The sequence below is a fragment of the Cydia pomonella genome, chromosome 21 (assembly GCF_033807575.1).
Source record: "Cydia pomonella isolate Wapato2018A chromosome 21, ilCydPomo1, whole genome shotgun sequence".
Taxonomy (NCBI): domain Eukaryota; kingdom Metazoa; phylum Arthropoda; class Insecta; order Lepidoptera; family Tortricidae; genus Cydia; species Cydia pomonella.
In genome coordinates, this window is record NC_084723.1 from 9,904,355 (window position 1) to 9,923,776 (window position 19,422).

Here is a 19,422-nt window from a genome sequence, read left to right on the forward strand (position 1 = left end):
CGCTACGTTCGCCGCGCCGCCTCCACTTCACCGCTAGGCGAGGCTGTGCTTACGCTGTTAGTGTCATTTTTTTTTTTTTTTTTTTTTTTAATGGCTTCGCGCTCCTGGCGCATTCAGCCAGACGAGTAAAACGGGGAAACGGAATTAAGGATTACATTAAAACGGGTAGGACGGAATTTTGGAAAAGGATCAGGAAAAGGTTAATAATTCAAATAATTTAAAGTTTAATGTTGTGACGTGAAATAAAAGAATACAATGATTTAAATATATATGGAGATGAATCATTAATATACAGGAGTGTTGTAATAGATGTGGGAAACGGAACTTTTAAATCTGACAGCTGTCTTAATAATATAGAACGGTCATATAGGTTACAATTACCAGAAAAAAAGATATGATTAAGATCAGCGGGATCAGTTCCACAAATACATGCAGAACTGGCCACACGATTTTGTAGTTTCAGGTGTTCCGGTGTACATACATGGCCCAATCTCATACGAATCAACATACTAGTTGCAGGCTTTGGCAAAGAGATTTTAGCAAACCAAGGTTTGGCAGGAATTGTTGTTTGTATGCTACGATAATGTAACGCAGCGGCACCCGCACCAGATGCCCATAATTTTGTCCATTCCATTCTTAGATATAATTTAGGCAGTGCCAACAGGTCTTCAGCAACATTCCTAAACGGAAACATGTCCCCAGAACTAATGGCATCTCGAGCCAAGTCATCCACCCTTTCATTGCCTTTAATCCCTCTGTGTCCAGGGATCCAGGCAATGGAAACCGAATACCCTTTAAGACGACATTTTAACAGTTGGCTACGGATTTGATAAATAATTGGGTTATTAGATTTAGATTTGAAAGGAAATTTAGCTATTGCCTGAAGTGAACTTAGAGAATCTGAGAAAATAATAGTTTTTTTAAGATGCATTATAATGATGAATTCTATTGCTTTCAGAATTCCAAAGCACTCGCCACTGTACACAGAGGACTCTGGAGGCAACTTTATTTTTTGGTAAATATTAGACTGGGTGTGAAGTACACCAATGCCAACACACCCATTGTCAGACATCTTAGAAGCATCTGTGTATATATGATCAGCAGCTAGGCCATCTGTTCCAATGAATCCCAGGAATTGTTGATTTTGTTCAACATCATTCTTAGAAATGCCGATATTAAGGAGAACTGGAGGATCAAGTATTACAGATTCATATTCATACTGGAAAATGGGAAGTGTTGAAGAGCTAACAGTGGGAGCTGAAATAGATTTAAGTTTTTGAAAACTTTTAATCAAACATGGAGGACTCTTGTGCTTCCAGTAGTTAGAAGTAGTTATTTGAAGCAGGAGGTTAGACAAGATAACCCAGAGTTGATGATTAGAAAATTGGGAGCAGCGGAAAATAAACCTATCACAAAGATATTGGCGTCGTAAATGGAGTGGAGGCTCAGCACACTCAACTTGCATAGCATTGATAGGGCTTGAATTCATGGCACCGCATATCATTCTCAGGGCTTTTGATTGAATACGATCTAATTTTTGGAAGCCTGCTACAAATCCTGGCTCTAACAAAAATGTTCCATAATCTAGAATACTTCTTATCAAGGCATTATACATTAATTTTATGCAAAGAGGATGCGAACCCCACCAAACTCCTGAAACACACCTAAGGATATTAATATTTTTTTCACATTTAGAAACTATGTAATCACAATGTGGAAGACCTGTTAATTTATTATCTAAAATAACACCTAGGAACTTGGTTTTATCTTTAATGGGAATGGAGCAGTTATTAAATTGCACATTGATTGGAGGAGGAAACAGTTTTCTAGTAAACAAAACTACAACACTTTTAGGAACTGAGAGTTCCAGACCATTTGAATCTAACCATAACTTCAATAAACCCAAAGAACAAGTAATGGATCTACTGGCCTGTTCAATAGAAAGGTTTGGTGAATATAATAATAAATCATCAGCATATTGCAAAATTCTGACAGTGCCATTTAAGGATGACTCTAAATCGGATGTGTAGATATTATATAGCAATGGACTTAATACGGAACCTTGTGGAAGACCTCTCCAAACTAAACGGGAAATCCTATTGTTGTCATCTATAAGAAGGCTAATGGACCTTTCTGATAAAAGATTTATTATGAAATTGCTTAACATTATTGGTACAGCTAATCTATGAAGTTTTGCTTGTAATACTGAGACTAAAACATTATCATAAGCGGCACTTATATCAAGAAAAGCAGCTACTACAGACTCATTTCTAGAAAATGCTAATCTAATTTCTGCAACTAATATACCCAAACTATCATAGGTAGATCTACCTTTTCGGAATCCAAACTGACTATGAGAAAGTAATTGGTTTTTTTCTACAAAATATTCTAATCTGTTTTTAATCAAATGTTCTGCTACTTTAACAAATACTGAAGAAAGGGCAATTGGACGATAAGAAGAAACATCTGTTGCTTGTTTGTTGGGTTTTAATATAGGAATAACTATTTGAGATCTCCAAGAATCCGGGACTGTACCAGATTGGATGACAAAATTTATTATATTCAGATAATAAGAGAGAATACCATCACTAGCATTTGCTAAAAAGGAATATGGGACTCCATCATCCCCAGGTGAAGTATCTCTTAAACTACTTAGTATACCTTTTAACTCTTCTATTTTAAAAGGCCCATTAAATACAGTATAATAGGAAGAGTCAAATGAAAAGGCAGCAGGGTGGAAAACATGTTCTTCGGGGACTGATGCTGGTGCTAATTTGTCCATGAACTGATTAGCAAGGTTAGGAGGAAGTGTCTGTCTAGATGGCTCATTGAAAGCATGTCTGAATCTTTTAATATTATTCCATACTATGGATGGTTTCACGTTAGGACTAAGAGATGAACAAAATCGTCTCCAGCCTTCGAACTTTTTTTTGCGCAGTAATTTTTTAGTCTCACGAGCAACTTGTATATATATCTCGAAATTTTCATTTGTCATCGAATGACGATAACTTCTCTCTGCCTCCTTGCGGTTTCTGATTGCTTGAGAACAATCATCATCCCACCAAGGAGGAGAAGGTATTTTACCTGATACACTGTTTTTTACAGGGAAAATTTCATCAGCTGCTTCGGTAATCGTCTGGGCTAAGGCAACTGAGCAGCTAACTACATTACTAGCATCTATAGTGGGCAAACACAACAATTTCTCCTCTACGCGGCTTTTGAAAAGTTTCCAATCAACATTACTTAAATTATACTTAAGCCTAGGGCTAGGTTTTGGAGATGGAGGAATGGAAGATGGAAATGTAATAATAATAGGGTAGTGATCACTCCCATATGTTGAATCTAAGGTATGCCAAGAGAGAGAGGATGCAAGATCGACCGAACAAATAGATAAATCAATAGCGCTAATTGACTCTGTTGGCGCTGTTCGGCGGGTGTTAGTGTCATTGTTTGACTGTTTGTTAACTGCGTTTCGTTTTGCTAAAAATGTTCCGTGAATGAAACAAAGTTTTTGCGTAATATATTTTACTTTCTAAAAAATATTAACTATTTATCAAACAATTACAAAGAATTGACTAAAAAATAAACAATAATCAAAGAATAATTATATTCATAAATTGAAAAATAATGTTTATGTAAATAACCAAACGCAATAGGATGTGATGTTGCGTAGGACCCCGCGAAATAGTTCGCAAATTGCAGGCATCTTTCTCTTTTACATATGAACATATGTTCATCTTTGATCAAATGAAGGCCCACGAATCCGACGATAGAGAACCTTCAGCAAAGAATATAATACTCTGACCTTCGAGTTAGCGCATTAACCCTTCATGTATGTTCAAGGAAAATTAATGGTTTCGGAGAAATTATCGAAATTTGGTCCATTCCCATTATAGAATTATTACACAATCATTAAATGGGAATTGGCTCATGAGCGTGAACCAATGAGCTTTTCGGAAATTATACGATGTACCTATGATTATTCATTTGATATTTACCAGACCCTTTTCGGTGAAGGAAAACATCTAAAGGAAACTGAACTAATCCCAATAAGATGGCCCCTCTGAGTGGAAGACCGGGAGTCGCTTTCGTAAAAACTAGTCTCTTCTTCCTCGCGTTGTCCCGGCATTTTGCCACGGCTCATGGGAACCTGGGCCCCTTGGGATCCGCTTGCCAACTAATCCCAAGATTTGGCGTAGGCACTGGTTTTTACGAAAGCGACTGCCATCTGACCTTCCAACCCAGAGGGTAAACTAGGCCTTGTTGGGATTAGTCCGGTCTCGGCCGGGTCCGGCGAGGGAGCGTCCACTCAGGCCTTACACTTAGTCCTAAGGCCGCGGCGTGGACGTACGCGACCGGCGTTGACGCCGACTAAATGTATGAACGGATTTGATTTGCCGTTCACCGCCCCGCCGGTCGCCTGCGTCCAGTCCGCGGCCTAAATGTAATCCTACAGTGGTAAAAATAAAACACAGTTATAGAAAAAATTTATAAATGATTAATTGGAAACACACTAATACATAAAAACCCTCGCACATACTAAACAATAATGTGATTTGCGAACCAAACAATCACCGCCGAAGTCGTAGATTCAAATTGCCTATACTATATAATACATAATATCTGTGTTATTACGGTTGGACGATCGGCCTTGGGTGGATAAAGTATATTTACTTTATCCACCAAAGGCCGATCGTCCAACCTATAGTACCTAATTCAAAGACATATTTTAAATAATATATTCAATTGTAACAGAGTAGCATTTTTTTAAGGAACGAAATTAAACCCTATTTCCCACCTCTTTTGATTCAAATCCAACAGCCAACTTTACTTATACGATGAACCTTAGGTTAAGTCCTTGCCAGTGAAAAGACGTTTTCACCTCAGCAGCTCGAACAAGCCTACTTTCGCCACTCCAGGGAGTAAGACAAAATAGCTTTTTAATTTAGTGAAGGCCATGAATACAGGAATATTTCTAGAAGCTTTCGTCATAATGATGATGCATTTCATTCATGAATGTAAAAAAATGTGGTTAACTTTACTTGATGTTGAATTTTTTTAACCTTTAATATGTTCTCACTACTGAGATGAAAAGTTGTATGTGTCACACGAGAGCAAAGTTATTTTATATCTCGTGTTTTTGAGTCCCTCGCAAGAAAAAACAACTTTCCTCTCTTGTGGCACAAATAACAATTTTTCTAGAAGTAGATACTTTTATGTGATATTTTTCTGTCTACTTATTGTAAATAAATATAGGTGCAAAAATATTCGCGTATTTCGTGTTTTTTTATGATTACATATCCTTATTAGAAGAGGCGTGGTAATTTGGTTAACAAGTTTAGTAAAATATCTACCAAAATTGTCACTTGTTGTTTTAGTTTACGCCTCAATAACCTTCTATCTTCCACTACACAAAGCAATCTTCGTTGAAAGGAGAGAGACAATATCATAAATAGTCGAAAAACTAAATAACTATTATATTTTCTTTTATAGTATGCCTATTTTGCCAGATAACGGTAATTTAGAAACAATAATAGTATTTTTCTACTCGCGACTGTAACGCTTGAATTAAGATTTCTTATAGTAAACTATAATTGCGTACTTTTCATGTATAGTCTCCCAACTCAACTATAGGATTCTTTTAGATGCGCTGTAGTCAACTATAAAAAAAAAATTGACAAATCACGTGCTGCCGCGCTCCCATAGAAAAGACTAAACGGGCTCTTTTGTACTACATTTTTGTCTACTGAGATACTTACCAAATTTCGTTAAATATTTAGTTTTTATAGTAAAAAATTAAAAAAGTATTATTTTAGATAACTCGTAGAAAAGGTATTGTATACAATAGTGATATAATCAAGCTTTTCAATCTCGTACCTCACTTAGGCAACTCAGCAAGCTTCGTTGCCTGAACACGGTACTCAACTGAAAAGCTCTCTATTATATGACGATTGTCTAAAGTACTATATTCTTGTTCAACAAATCACGTGTCAATTTTGTAACGGCAGTGATGTTTCTTTTAATATACTCTTTATTGTGATCCGGAGTAATCCCACCATACTCTAATGACTAAAGTTATATATAGCGACAGGGGAAGATGGTTTTTAGATACTAGGGCAGATTTCATATAATACATAAATGAGGTTTTATTTTTATTATGTTTATGTTACATGTACTGGTAGTTGTTTCTTAACTTAGATAATAGCCTGAGTAATATGTAAACAGAATTAACAGTTATATTAAATTAGGCTGCTTTTTGCCAATAATAATTCGCCAGAACTGGTCTCAGTTTCTTTAAAGTAATATTAACAATTGTATTTTTATAACCCAAAAATAATTATTCGAATAAAAGAAAATGTAAAATACATATTATACATGCCAACTTGTGTGCTTACATTATTACTCAGGTTACATTTGTTTATGTATAAAAACAATAATAATGTGATATAGGATAATCAATTAGAACTAAAATAATATACAATTATACATTTCTAACCAAATTTGACATAGGAGAGCAAAACTGCGTTATACTAAGTACTAACTAAATAATAATATTGACCCATTTACTGCCACTCAATTTATTATGGTACTTACCTACTTACAGATATTAAGGGGCTGTCAACACCCAATGTCCTTGAAATTGATGTTACTTAAACAGTTTTTTAAGAAAGACTATTTGTAAAGTCAGGAAAATATATATTATATTAATTGTATTTCAAAGACCGTGGTCGTACTCGATACATGATTGAACGAAATCGGCTCGATAGAAAATAATTGCAAAGATTGGTATTAAAATCACAATTAAACGGTTCGATGTCTTTATTGTTTTGACTTATGGGTCTGCAATTAAAATCACAATTTCAAAACATTTATATCTAAACCGGTAACGAGTAAAATATTACACTAATAATCCACTTTTTTTTATTTAAATAATTTTCTTATTATTCCCTTGCCCAGGCCCAGTAACATGCGACAGTGCTATCTAATTTACTCCGATACAAATAGACAGTGTACGCGCTTTAGGTATTGACAGCCTCTTTATTTGTAAATATGTCACATCGCATTATAACTATTATAAGTGACAGCAGCGGCAAACAGGTTTTTATTGAGATATGTAATTATTGCTTATAAATGACTCTTAAGTTATGAGAAAATAACACATCACTGTGCCATATTAAAACTAATGTAGTTGTTTAGTTATTACATATGCAAATTTTGTATATTTCTTGGCAAATAATAAGCAAAAAATGGTTTAGTTTTGGTTTGACCAGTTTATAGGCCATGGGTCACCAAATGGCGGATCGCAGTCAGGATCCGGACCGGAGACCTATATTATTTGTTTTCTTATTTAATAAACACGAGTAAAAACGGAACGCAATGGGCATTTTATTTTAAAAACCGGATCCCTGAAGAAACTAATTGGTGACCCCTGTTATAGGTAAAACAAATAAATCTGTTGAAAATATTTTGTTCATTTCCGATAAGCCTTATTGTTTGTGCCAAAGTCTAAATTATGTTGCATAATTTTTTTGTTATAAATTATTATTTTTTAACCATGTCAATACACAAAAAAACAATAAAATTATAATCGTAATTTATTATTAATCTGTTATGTATTATATAAAATATTACATTTCTGCCAAGGCACAATTTATTTGTTTTTATTATAGACAGCCCAAGTATACCAAAGAAAAAGCGGATTAAAATAAATAAGGAATGTTCCAGATCATTTATAAATTTAGTTTTTGGATTCTAGAGCCAAATAACCAAAGCTATATATTTCATTGGTCTAGCTCATATAGTCTACAAATTAATAACAAAAATTGATAGTGTCGATCCACAGCATAAGTAATTACATGTAAATAAGTGCCATCCCCATAACAAATTTATTTATAAGGCCATCTAGGTTCAGGTTCTTCTCTCACTCACTGACCGTAAGTGTGAACGAGATGGCTGGGCGGGCCGAGATCGCGGATATCATGTTTTTAAATTTTAATTCTTTGTTATTTTTACCAAAAATGTAATCGATGAGTTCGATCAAACATAATATTGCTAATTTTTAAAAGCAAATTTTCATATTTTGAGCTTTTGTACAATTTTTTTTGAGTCTGAGATTTTGATAGCTCAGACGGTGCAAGTATTAAATAAATGTCAACGTATCATTTCATAGAAGTTTAACGTTAAAAATAACACTTGCGTAGGCGTAGGCTATCAAAATCACTGCCAACTTAGCTTAGCCTGACTACAAGTTTTTAAGGTGCATTTTAGACCTATATGTTATGTTCGTGATTTTTTACTATTGAACGCATCAAAAAATCAGAATTTGAATCGATGAAGTTACTCCTAGAAAAGCCAAGAAAAGATTGCTAATAAAATTTTTGGCAACCGTATTTTAATCTAAATCTTTTTTCAAAAACCCTGTTCTCTGAACCCACGGCACCTTAAGGGAACATACCGCAAATATTAAAATGTGCTTGTTTTAGACTGGGACGCAATTTAAAGATAATACGTTTTACTACAAATAAATAATTAGTGTCCCCTATGTTTGGGTGCTACATATAACGTGATATTCCTTTTGTCTGCTACGACTGTTTTATACTTGGAGGATTTAACAACTGGAGTCGCCTTTAAGAGCCCCCTCCCCCCTCTGTCGAAAACCTCGGCCATATGTATTGTATGGACTCACGTATTTATCTGACATGCCTATTTGCACGTTACGACAAATACAAATAGCCATACATTTGTCGTGCCCCTCCCCCGCAAAAATTAGCTGACTGTTTTGTACAAAAAATTACAGACACGGCGTCTCCAATTGTTAAATCCTCCAAAGTTTAATAAAACACGCTATGGTAAACTATCAGAATGTATTTGGATTAAATTTATTATGTAAATATTGTCGGCTATTGTGGCGGTCAAATAGTAAAAAAAGAGAGCCCTTATTGTATTTGAACTTTACTGTAATTCATCATGTATTCCGCAAAGTTTACGATGTAACGTAAAGAAAATTATTCCATAACCCGTTTTTTTCATTTTAGAAATTTTATAACCTCAAAAGTAGCATTTCGGAAGAAAAAGATAATAACCACTTTAGGTTAGGAAAATTCGCATCTTAAAAATGGAGTATAGGGAAGGGCCAAATAATGAATCTTGTATCCGTCGTACAGTAACTAAAGTAACATTGGTTACATAAAAATGTTATATTAGATTCACTCCCTCATCTCAAACTATATTTCACAAAAAAACAATTAGGAAAACATTACTTCTCTTTCGTTAACGTAAACGATCCAAACGAAAAACTCGAATGGAAACCTTATTGATTGATGCAACAATTTATGTTTTCTTGTATGTTAAGTTGATCTTCACAAAACATACGCATAGTTTATTACAAATAGGACATACATCACATACATATAAATACGTCGAGAAACAGGGCCGGATTTAGGGGAGGGCAACCGGGGCTACTGCCCCCACAATAGAGAATTCGGAAAATTTACCATTTAATTTGGAAAAAATTTGGGGCCAGGGGGCCTCCACTCCTTTATTGCCCGAGGCCTCCAGACCTCTAAATCCGGCATTGTCGAGAAATAACTTTAGCAAACGCTTCACATTTTAAACAAGTCAAAGGATAAAAAAACCTTGCCAACGTTATCCCTCAACGGGGTTAAAAACTGAAAATCGCTCAATACAGAGGGCGCTTTAGAGAAGAGATTCCAACTGACAGGTCTACATATATCCTATCTTTCCCGTTATGTGTTAATGTATTTATAGATTTAGATACATGTAATATACGCAAAATGCAGCCATAAAAATATAATTAAGCACAGATTTCAAGCTTACTTCATAAACAAAAAATAGGCTTGATTATAAATAAATATTAAAAGACATTCTTACACAAATTGACTAAGCCCCACGGAAGGCTTGTTGTAAATACATAAAACACACCCTTAATTCAGGGATTCGAACCCAGGACCATCGGCTTCACAGGCAGGGTCACTATCGACTAGGCGAGACCGATCGTCTTCAAATTGTAAGTATGTATTTGAAATTCGAAAATGGGGGTTGAACCCCACCTGTCACTTAGAACATCACTGCAGCGCCATCTACCTCGAGCTTCGCTTTTAATCTTCCTATTCCACTACTGCTAGGGCCTACCGCGAACACCGAAGTTCGAAAATTGCGGGCATCCTTCTTTCTCACTCTATTGGGGTAAAAAGATGCCCGCAACTTGCGAACTTCGGTGTTCGCGGTAGGCCCGCTGTTCTAACATTCTTAACTGGACCTTAATTCGTTGCAATAAGGTGCAAGATCCTATAACAGTATGGGCGATTCTCCCATCAATATAGCCGTTTCCTCGAGTGCTCCTGTCGTTTCTGGTACCACATGATGCCGAGGACCACGCACACGATGACTATGATCGCGATGCACATCATCCACAGGAAGGTCTTGACGCCGGACATGGCGGGTTTCGGGTCGTCTACATGCTCGCGGGGCGCCTCGAAGGTTTGGGCTGATGGTATTATGTGGGAGCGGTCCTCGTCTTTGTTTTGCTGTGAAAAAATTGTGTTAATATGTGAAATCCGTTTGACAGCTGAAGGAACCCTTAACCCGTTGGTACGCCAGGCCTACCGTGTGCAGTGCGTCATCATGAACCTTGTCGGAATGCACGAAAGTTGATATTGGGCTGAAGCCGCGAGCGTCAGTTGACGTCATGGCGGTCAAGGGCTAAATTTAGAGGGCATTTTTAAAGTTCTATTGTTAGGTTTGCGCATACGGGTAATGACGTCTGACAAATAAGAGTCCTGTCACGGTCGCCATGTATGAAGGCGATACGAGAATAGAATAATTTATTCGCAAGAATGTGCAAGTACAAAGGTGTGCTTATAAATAGTAAGTAACAGTATAAAAATAGTGAGTACCAATAGCTCCGCGCAGCGCGAGCTGAATATACAAAGAACTGAGTTAAATAAAAATACCAGTGTTGTAGCCAAGCAACAAGAGATTCGAATATAGGTACCCTAAGAAATTTGTGACATACCATCAGTCTAACAGGCAAGCAGACCAAAAAAGATACGGCCGCACGACTTCGATGCATTTTGTAGCGACTAGCGGGAGCCTGCATCGGCCCGTGACAAGAAGCGGAAGAATGGGGAGGCCTTTGCCCAGCATTGGGACAAAAATTAAGCTATAAAAAAATATTTTAGTAGTTCTTACCGAGTCCAACAGATCCAGCTCGTACATCTTAATAGCGATAATGTCGTGATTGTCGCTCAGGTCGCCCGTCGTCGCTGAAGCGCCGAAGTAGTACCCGGTGGGTAGAAGCACGTTCTCCACTCTGAGGCATTCTTTCCATGCGTTCTTGCCTTCTAAGTCGGTTGATACTGGAATAAAAATTGCTTATTTACTTTCTTTTGATGATAATTGATCCTGTTTCTGAAATTTTAAGTATCTAGACAAGATATCAATGCACTGACGTTAGAAAGTCAGAATTAAATGTGAAAGTAGTTTTTTTACCGACCTTCCGAAAGGCCTCCTATGGATTCCATCAACAGATTACAGCTAGCTATAGTAAATGCAAAGAATTGCAGACATAGACACTTTGTCACTGTGAGGTCCACTTTACTAGACAGAACAATAGGTTAAGTTTATAATGGAAATTACAAAAGACAGAAAAGCCTTCCCACTTGTGAAAGTCATCATTGACACAAGGTTTAATTTCAATCTAATCAAAATCTACATTTTGACTAACTTGAAGTTAGTGACTCTGCCTATGAAACCGATGGTCCCGGGTTCAAATCCTGGTAAGGGCATTTATTTGTGTGATGAACACAGATATTTGTTCCTGAGTCATGGGTGTTTTCTATGTATTTAAGTATTTATAAATATTTATATATTATATATATCATTGTCTAAGTACCCACAACACAAGCCTTAATGAGCTTACTATGGGACTTAGTCAATTTGTGGAATAATGTAATTTTTTTTAAGTTCAGAAAAACTGATTGCGTCAATGCAAAATGGCAAGAAATAAACAAAACACATACCGATAAGCGTGTCATCCTTGTAAACAATGCTCAGATGCGTGTCGTGGTTATAGTTCCGGAATTTCGCTTCGCAGCCGGCGAGCTGCGTGTGCGTTCCGTCGCGGTCGTGGTCGTAGTGCAAGCTGCCGTTGTTCACGGTTGCTGAGATGTAGGGGTGTTGATGCTGAAAACAAAAATGTTATCTTACTATTTTTTTTCCTTTTCACGAATTAAATCGATAAGGAATTGTTTGTAGAAAACGCTCGAGTTGTTACGTGCGTGTTGTACCAGTATACAAATTAAGCAATTGTTTATGGATCAATGTCTCGAGAGATATCTCAGGAATCTACCGTATCTGATAAATCCGGGGTCCCTTAGCCTAACAATGCTTTCGGCATCATTATGTCTTAATTTGGCTATGATTCCAAGTATTAAGAATGTGGACGGTAGTAAAAACATTGATACTACGTAAAAAGCGAAATACTCTATGAATTCAGATGTATTCACGACGTGAAAACATACTTATTGATGTCATCTCTTATTTGTGCCTACCACAGGAATAATCATCTCTTATCCGATCATTAAATCGAGACCAAAGAGTATCGAGACTATATATGTTACAAAGATGTCACACGCACAACATATATGTAGATGACACCCCGCTGACACATACATGACAATGTTAACTTTATTTACACATAGATTATGAGCTCAGCTCCATTGTGGTTGCGAGTGTCCAGTATAATATAATAGTCGTTGCTACCTAACAAGGGTCCATACGTAATGCGGTCCTTAACGTACCACAGAGCGAACCCGTCACTGCATAGTTCCATACTTCGCTTTTAATATACTAAAACCAGCAAGCAAGCAAAGGGTAACTTACGTTGTGAGCTCCATTGTGATTGCTATACGTGTCCAGTATAATAGCCAGGCCGGTATAGTAGTCCTTGCTACCGAACACAGGTCCGTACGTCATGCGGTCCTTGACGTACCACAAAGCGAGTCCGTCTCCGAAAAGGTCCTTGCCTCGTCCATGGACTTTGAACTGCACTTGGAGCTCCCAGTTGCGAGTGTAACATGGCTGGAAAAAATATATTTAAAATTATTTTGATTGTACAACATTCATTGAAACGTTATGGTTAACTATGTGCGCCAAAGACGTTACTGATGCGTACGGCTACAACCCAATATCAGCCTTCGTGTATTCCGACAAGGTTCACGATGACGCGCTGCACATGATAGGCGTTCAAAGTGGTAACTGTGTTGGCACCTACTTATACACGGTGTAACATGAGGAGACCGAATGATTTTCAGTGTATTCCTGATCACATTTAGGGCCTGTTTCACCATGTCCAAGTATTGGATAGCTAATTAACAAAGAAATTAACTGCCAGATAAAACTTCCTGCTAAACTTAGCACTTTATCTACCAGTTAAGCATATTTGAAGATTGTGAAACGTCAACGATGACTTTATTCGTCAGATAAGTGACAAGTAGCCTATTCAGGACTTTACTTGAACATTGTGAAACAGGCCCTTAGAGACTAAAATGTCATATAAACTTTTCTGGACTTCGCCTAGTTTCGGAGGTAATACCAATTTAAAAAAATCTTATTATTGTAACTTAGTGGAAAACGCGTTTTAGACGGCGATGATGCCATTATGGGGCGTTATGTAAATATCTTTATTGTTAGATGTAAAAAAGTGGCAAGTAACCTTTACAAAAACTAGGTTTTAGAAAATATAATGTATAGTAAGCTGCAGAGACAACTGCCCCCCCCCCCCCCCTGCATAGAAACTTGTTTGCAGGGGGGGTCAGTTATATCTGCAGCATACTGTACATAAGGAATAACAATAAAACCTAACAAAATATAGGATTTCGTCTTCAGTGTTAATCAATCCTTGACAAAAGATGCTTAATTAACTAATATGCACCTTCTTTACTGCGAACAAAATTAATTGAAAACTAAAGTTATAATCGATTGCTCTGATTAATTGAGCCATGTCAAGGGATAACCAACTTTACCATTAGTAACTAGAGTTTATTTTGCTATAAACGTTAGTTTAGCATTGATAAGGTAAACCTTGAGTTGGGAGAAAATTAGAGCTAGATCAAGGTTAAAGTTAAGTAATTGGTGATTAAGGTTTTATAACTTAAGGTTACAGGTAATAGGGACATGAGTTTTCATTAAGTATATAGGGTGTTTATTTAGTCACCTGCAATAATTTGCGGGCTGAATATATAGAATATAGGTCATAGCGAGCAACTTTTACTTTGGGACCAACTCCGAATCGCGAAAAAAAAATTGGCTGGTTAATACAATTTGGCTGACCTTGACATTTTCTATAGGAGAATAAACATTTTTTCGCGATTTCTGGGTTGGTCCCATAGTAAAAGTTGCTCGGTATGACCTATATATTCAGCCCGTAAAATATTGCAGGTGACTAAATAAAAACCCAGTATAGGGTACTTAAAGAGGATTGTGCAGTTTTTGTCTCGAAGGGTCAGTCCGTCTAATTTTCGATTGCACTGAGGCAAAGGTGCTGATGTGCCGTCGGGATCTCCGAAATCGCGAAGGTTCCAAATAGTGAAAATTGGGAAACATGTCATATTTTTGTAGTGACATTTGCATTTACATAATTAAAGTTTCCTTAGTGAATTCCTGTAAAATTGACCGGAAAATTCCGAGAACTTTTTGGACTTTTCGTAACTCGCATTTCTGTTCTCACTGTACAACCAGCAAAGAATCGATCATCAACCGCAGCCAAATGTTAGGGTCGGCAACGCGCATGTAAAGCCTCTGGAGTTGCAGGCGTACATAGGCTACGGAGACTACTTACCATTAGGCGGGCCGTATGCTTGTTTGCCACCGACGTAGTATTAAAAAAAAGGTAGGCCTATACTTAGTTTTGATTAATCACAAATTCAGGACTAAAAAATGAGTGCTAAAATATCTTGATACGGTCAAAATATTCCATAGCTATGTTTATCATTTACGAAGACATCTGAACAAACATGTGAGTCACTTGTGCAACATATAGCAAAGAATGTATTATATGCATCTCACTGTTGTTATTATTAGTTTGTATGAATGTTTGATAATATTCTAATTATGTTTGGTTAAAATACTACAAAACCAGTGTTCTAAAATAATAATTTTAAAATTAAAATTTTCATATTAACAGCACCATTTCGTATGAGATTAAAAATAAGTAAAGTTTACTGCACATTATACAATAGTTGGGGTGGTCAAAAAATTAATTATTATCTCCTTTATTTATCTCTTTTCTTAGGCTAGGCTTTTTACAATATGTATATAAAAGTAAAATATAAAAACACTTACAAAACAAAACAAAAGAAATAAACACATTATAAAAAACCTAACCTAACCTAAGGGGAGCCACCAGCAGCGGGACAGGGCCCAAGCTGCCGGTGGTCAGGGCCGCAGAGAGAGGAGCCGCCGGCCTATCCGTGTCGTGTCCAAGATCACCGCCTTCTGCATCTGACCCGTGATCCAACCACCTAGCGAGAGTCTCTCAAGGTGTTGATCGAGACTCTTCGCTATGAGACCGTTCGCTGAAACGACTATCGGGACAATGATCGTCGAATCAACATCCCACATGGCGGTTATCTCGTGAGCCAAATCTAGGTTCTTACTGGACTTGTCCTTCTCGGCTTTAACGAGATTCTCGATCAACGAGGCCTTGCGATCGTTCTATTATCACGATGTCAGGCTTATTGGCTACAATAGTCCCGTCAGTGATAATAGATCGATCCCTATAGAGCGTGGTACGACCATTTTTGAGAACTGGCGCAGGTGAGTACTTGTAGTACGGTATTTCGCGGTCCACAAGGCCGTATAGAAGAGCAAGTTGCTTCAGTGCACAAATGTGATAGCGGCTGGCAAAACATCCAACTTTGTTGCTTGCCATAAGGATGAGATTTGGTTGTATCTTTATACAAATAACCTGACGAGGCCCCTTATGGCAAGCGACAATGTTTTGCCGGCCGCGGCCACAAATAGTTGTCATTGTTGAAATAAGTGGATGATTGTTGGTACTACAATATCATTTTCACAATAAAATCTGATGCTATCTCAGCTTTAACCTTGAATGGTTGTACTTTTGTAATAAACAATGATGATACCTGTATTTTTTTGATCACAGAATAAATATTATGAAAATGAAAATTATTGAGAATAACATAATAACAGCAGTTTTGTTCAAATATTTGTGAACAGATTGGCTGCTCTGATATATCTCACGGTGACTGTGTTGTGTTCCTGCCGGTGAGTAAGGTTGCCAGAGAGCTCAAGGAGGGTGCAGAGTGTTAGGGTCGGCAACGCGCATGAAACTCCTCTGGAGTTGCCGGCGTCCATAGGCTATGGAGACTGCTTACCATCAGGCGGGCTGTATGCTTGTTTGCCACTAACATAGTATAAGAAAACTGTGTAGTTTTTAATACTTAGTATGTTCACATTTTTGTTGAATTATCAATTCAGCCAATAAATTTCATTCAAGCCAAACAATTTGAGCACTCTGCCAAATTACTATTTACAATGTTACAAAAATCTATACTGCCATAAGTGCATCCAAAAATAAAATTTTATATAATAGATACAAGTACTTGGGTGACATAAATCATACTTTATTAAATCGTCAGTATTCGTTTTTACTTCCAATGATAAGCGAGTGGCATTTAAAGCAAAATCGCCCTTATATTCATACTAGAATGTGCTCATAAAATTGCATTTTATGCTCGTATTTATTACTAAGCATATAAAGTATTCCGACGCCCTTATTCCTGCTTATCGTGGTATGCATATTTACGTTGACGATAATACAAAAACGTTACCTGGGTGTTCCAAATTGCGCCGGACTTGGACTGCAAATCGGGGGTTAACCGAACATAATTCGTTGTCACTATCGTGCTACCTAAGAAGTCCCAGTAAGGCACTGACATTCCACTTCCTGAAATTAACCAATAAACGTATATTTACGTATTTATTTAATTATATTCACAAGATCAAAGTCTATAGAGTCACAGGTCACTCACCCTGGTAAGGTTTTGTGAGGGAGTGCTCCCGTCTCACGTAGTCCCGGGTATTCCATTCTGCTAGAATAGGTCTAAAAAATAGGGCCGCTAATAAGTATTGTATTAGCTGGAAATTTATTTGTTGCATTTTTGTAGTATAATCTAGCGAAATCAGCTAACTCAATAGAAAATGTCAAACTCACAAACTGACGGCTGGCAGCCGCATACTGATGTTGCCAGATTACAACCTAAAAATCTCCCAAGGCCACTCTGACGGTGTGCTGACGGTCATTGAATTAGAATAAGACAATATGGAGTATTACTGAAATGTTCTGCCGCCAGAGTGCAGTACTAGCACCTTTCCTAAACCATAGAGTAACTTATACATATTGTGCCTTAAACTGTTGTGTTGACAAATTTTCACAGATGATAAAAAATGAAATTGATACATCAAGGCGGTTTGTTTACAAAGGGCCTACCGGGCCTTATCTGCCTCTTCATCGCTCGAATATGCAAGAGTGATAGAGAGGTTAGATAACAAAATTTCGATTTTCTCGTTCCTCAGATTGTGATGGATTTGTGGCAGTGGCAGAGTTTCGCGTAATATTCTCTATTGTTATTGAGATATATCTAAAAATATTTTGAATTTATACATTTTAAATTAAATTTGGTAAAAAATATAAAAAAAAAAATTATTAAGCGCTTCACGCACCTTACTTTATTCGGTAGCTGACAACCAGCGAAGCAGCTACGAGCCCCAATGCAGAAGAGTTCGGGTACTATTTAAAATTGAAAGTAACTTTTTTTCAAAGTCAAATCTAGTAAGTAATTTTAGTAGCATAGGAGTAAGAATTAAAAAAAAAAGTGTTGTAAAATTAATCAACTTTATTTCCTATATAATACACCAAAAAAATATTCATGTATTGCAATAAAAAAATACAATTCTTCTATCAACTACAACGCATAATAGTTCGGCTATCGATCTTGAGTACGCAAAATAGTTCACTACCACTTAGTTGTCTCGCCTTTACTCTTAAGAACAGCCTTGATCCTCAATGGCATCGTCGCTACCAACTCTTCGCACTCTTCTGGGGTTATAGACTCCCAGACAGCGACGATTTTCTCTTTGAAATCACTTTTTGACCTCGATGGAAACATGCGTAATTTTTTTTCATTTTCCACCACAATGTTTCAATGGGTGACAAATCTGGACCATTCGACCAAGTCTTCATGGTCTTCGCAGTATGGCAAGATGCCCCGCCCCGTCTTGTTGAAAAGTGTAGACATTTTCATATTTCTAGCTTGGAATAAATGGAATTAAACTGGTTTTCAAAATGTCCTGGTATTTCACTGCATTAACAGTCCCTTCTACAAAATGCAGGCGGCTTACCCTTTGTGCCGACATGCAACCCCATATCATCACAGACCCAGGAAACTTCACTTTCTCTTAATGCAGTCCTTGATGAATGCTTCGTCATTATTTCGAACGATTTTTTTTCGTTCGTCGCCGACAGTTACTTCGAATTTTGATTCATCACTCCATATTATTTGATGCCATTGCTCCAGTAGTCCAGTTTGAGTGCTCGCGAGCAAATTTCAGCCTCTTTTTTTCTGTAACTCCGTTAGTAAAGGTTTTTCCTTGGCCGTGTAAAAACCATATCCCATTCTTTTGAGAACCCTTTTGCAGGTATCCACTGAAACGTCTTCCTGGATCATATCACGCCATTTTACGGTAAGTTCCCCCGCACGAGCACGGCGGTTTTGTTTGATAATTTTCTTTAAAACTCGGTTTTCAGCTGCACTCGTCATACGCGGTCGACCAGACTTCTTCAAACACGAAATTTTGCCGTGTTTCTTGCGATGCTGGATGATTGACTGGACAGTAGATCTTGGCAGTAATAAATCTCTGGCAATTTGGTTGGTAGATTTTCCACTCTCACTACTGGAAATTAAAATTTTCCTGACTTCTTCTGTGACTGGTTTTCCGCGGCCCATGTTGCTCTAAATTACTTATAATAATGAAAAAATACTTGTAGTATGTACTTATATATGTACCATTTGACATATTAAATGACAATGGGTTCCAAATTTATTTGAATCATTTTTATTTATTTGAGTAATAACATTAAAGAGGCTTATGTAACGTAACATGCCTAGGCATGTACAAACTATTTTGCATCAATTAAGAACCTGCCGAACTGTTTTGTGAAACCATACATGAATGAATATACCTAGGATTTTTTTTCTTACATTGTATTTATTGTGCAATAGTGTAAAAGCAACGTTGTATTTATGGAGTATAATATTGTAGAAATCGTTTGCTGCTAATGCCTTTCTAGAAATAAAATGAGTTGATATAAGATTCATA

At 37.0% G+C, this 19,422-nt stretch overlaps 1 protein-coding gene and 1 long non-coding RNA gene across 2 annotated transcripts; one reads left to right on the forward strand and one right to left on the reverse strand.

Moving 5' to 3' along the window:
• Positions 1 to 71: 71 nt before the first annotated feature.
• Positions 72 to 3,430, forward strand: LOC133529581 (uncharacterized). The gene is made up of 3 exons (XR_009801169.1): positions 72 to 549; positions 959 to 2,631; positions 3,106 to 3,430. It is a non-coding gene; the product is annotated as an uncharacterized LOC133529581 (long non-coding RNA).
• Positions 3,431 to 4,475: 1,045 nt separating this feature from the next.
• Positions 4,476 to 17,292, reverse strand: LOC133529453 (vesicular integral-membrane protein VIP36). Its single transcript, XM_061867164.1, has 6 exons — positions 17,076 to 17,292; positions 16,875 to 16,990; positions 12,904 to 13,101; positions 12,042 to 12,204; positions 11,212 to 11,378; positions 4,476 to 10,547 (listed from the first exon to the last, which is right to left on the reverse strand). Exons 1-6 carry the CDS (start codon positions 17,200 to 17,202, stop codon positions 10,335 to 10,337), a joined length of 984 nt encoding a protein of 327 aa, XP_061723148.1. The 5' UTR covers positions 17,203 to 17,292; the 3' UTR covers positions 4,476 to 10,334.
• Between the last annotated feature and the right edge of the window lie 2,130 nt (positions 17,293 to 19,422).

Bases quoted from the DNA above. Each gene is read 5' to 3' on its own strand.
- LOC133529453 (XM_061867164.1), bottom strand. From the start codon at position 17,202: ATGCAACAAATAAATTTCCAGCTAATACAATACTTATTAGCGGCCCTA. The intron at 16,991-17,075 runs GTGAGTGACCTG...GGTTAATTTCAG, and splicing joins CCTCACAAAACCTTACCAGG to GAAGTGGAATGTCAGTGCCT. The intron at 13,102-16,874 runs GTAACGTTTTTG...TATTTTTTCCAG, and splicing joins GCGCAATTTGGAACACCCAG to CCATGTTACACTCGCAACTG.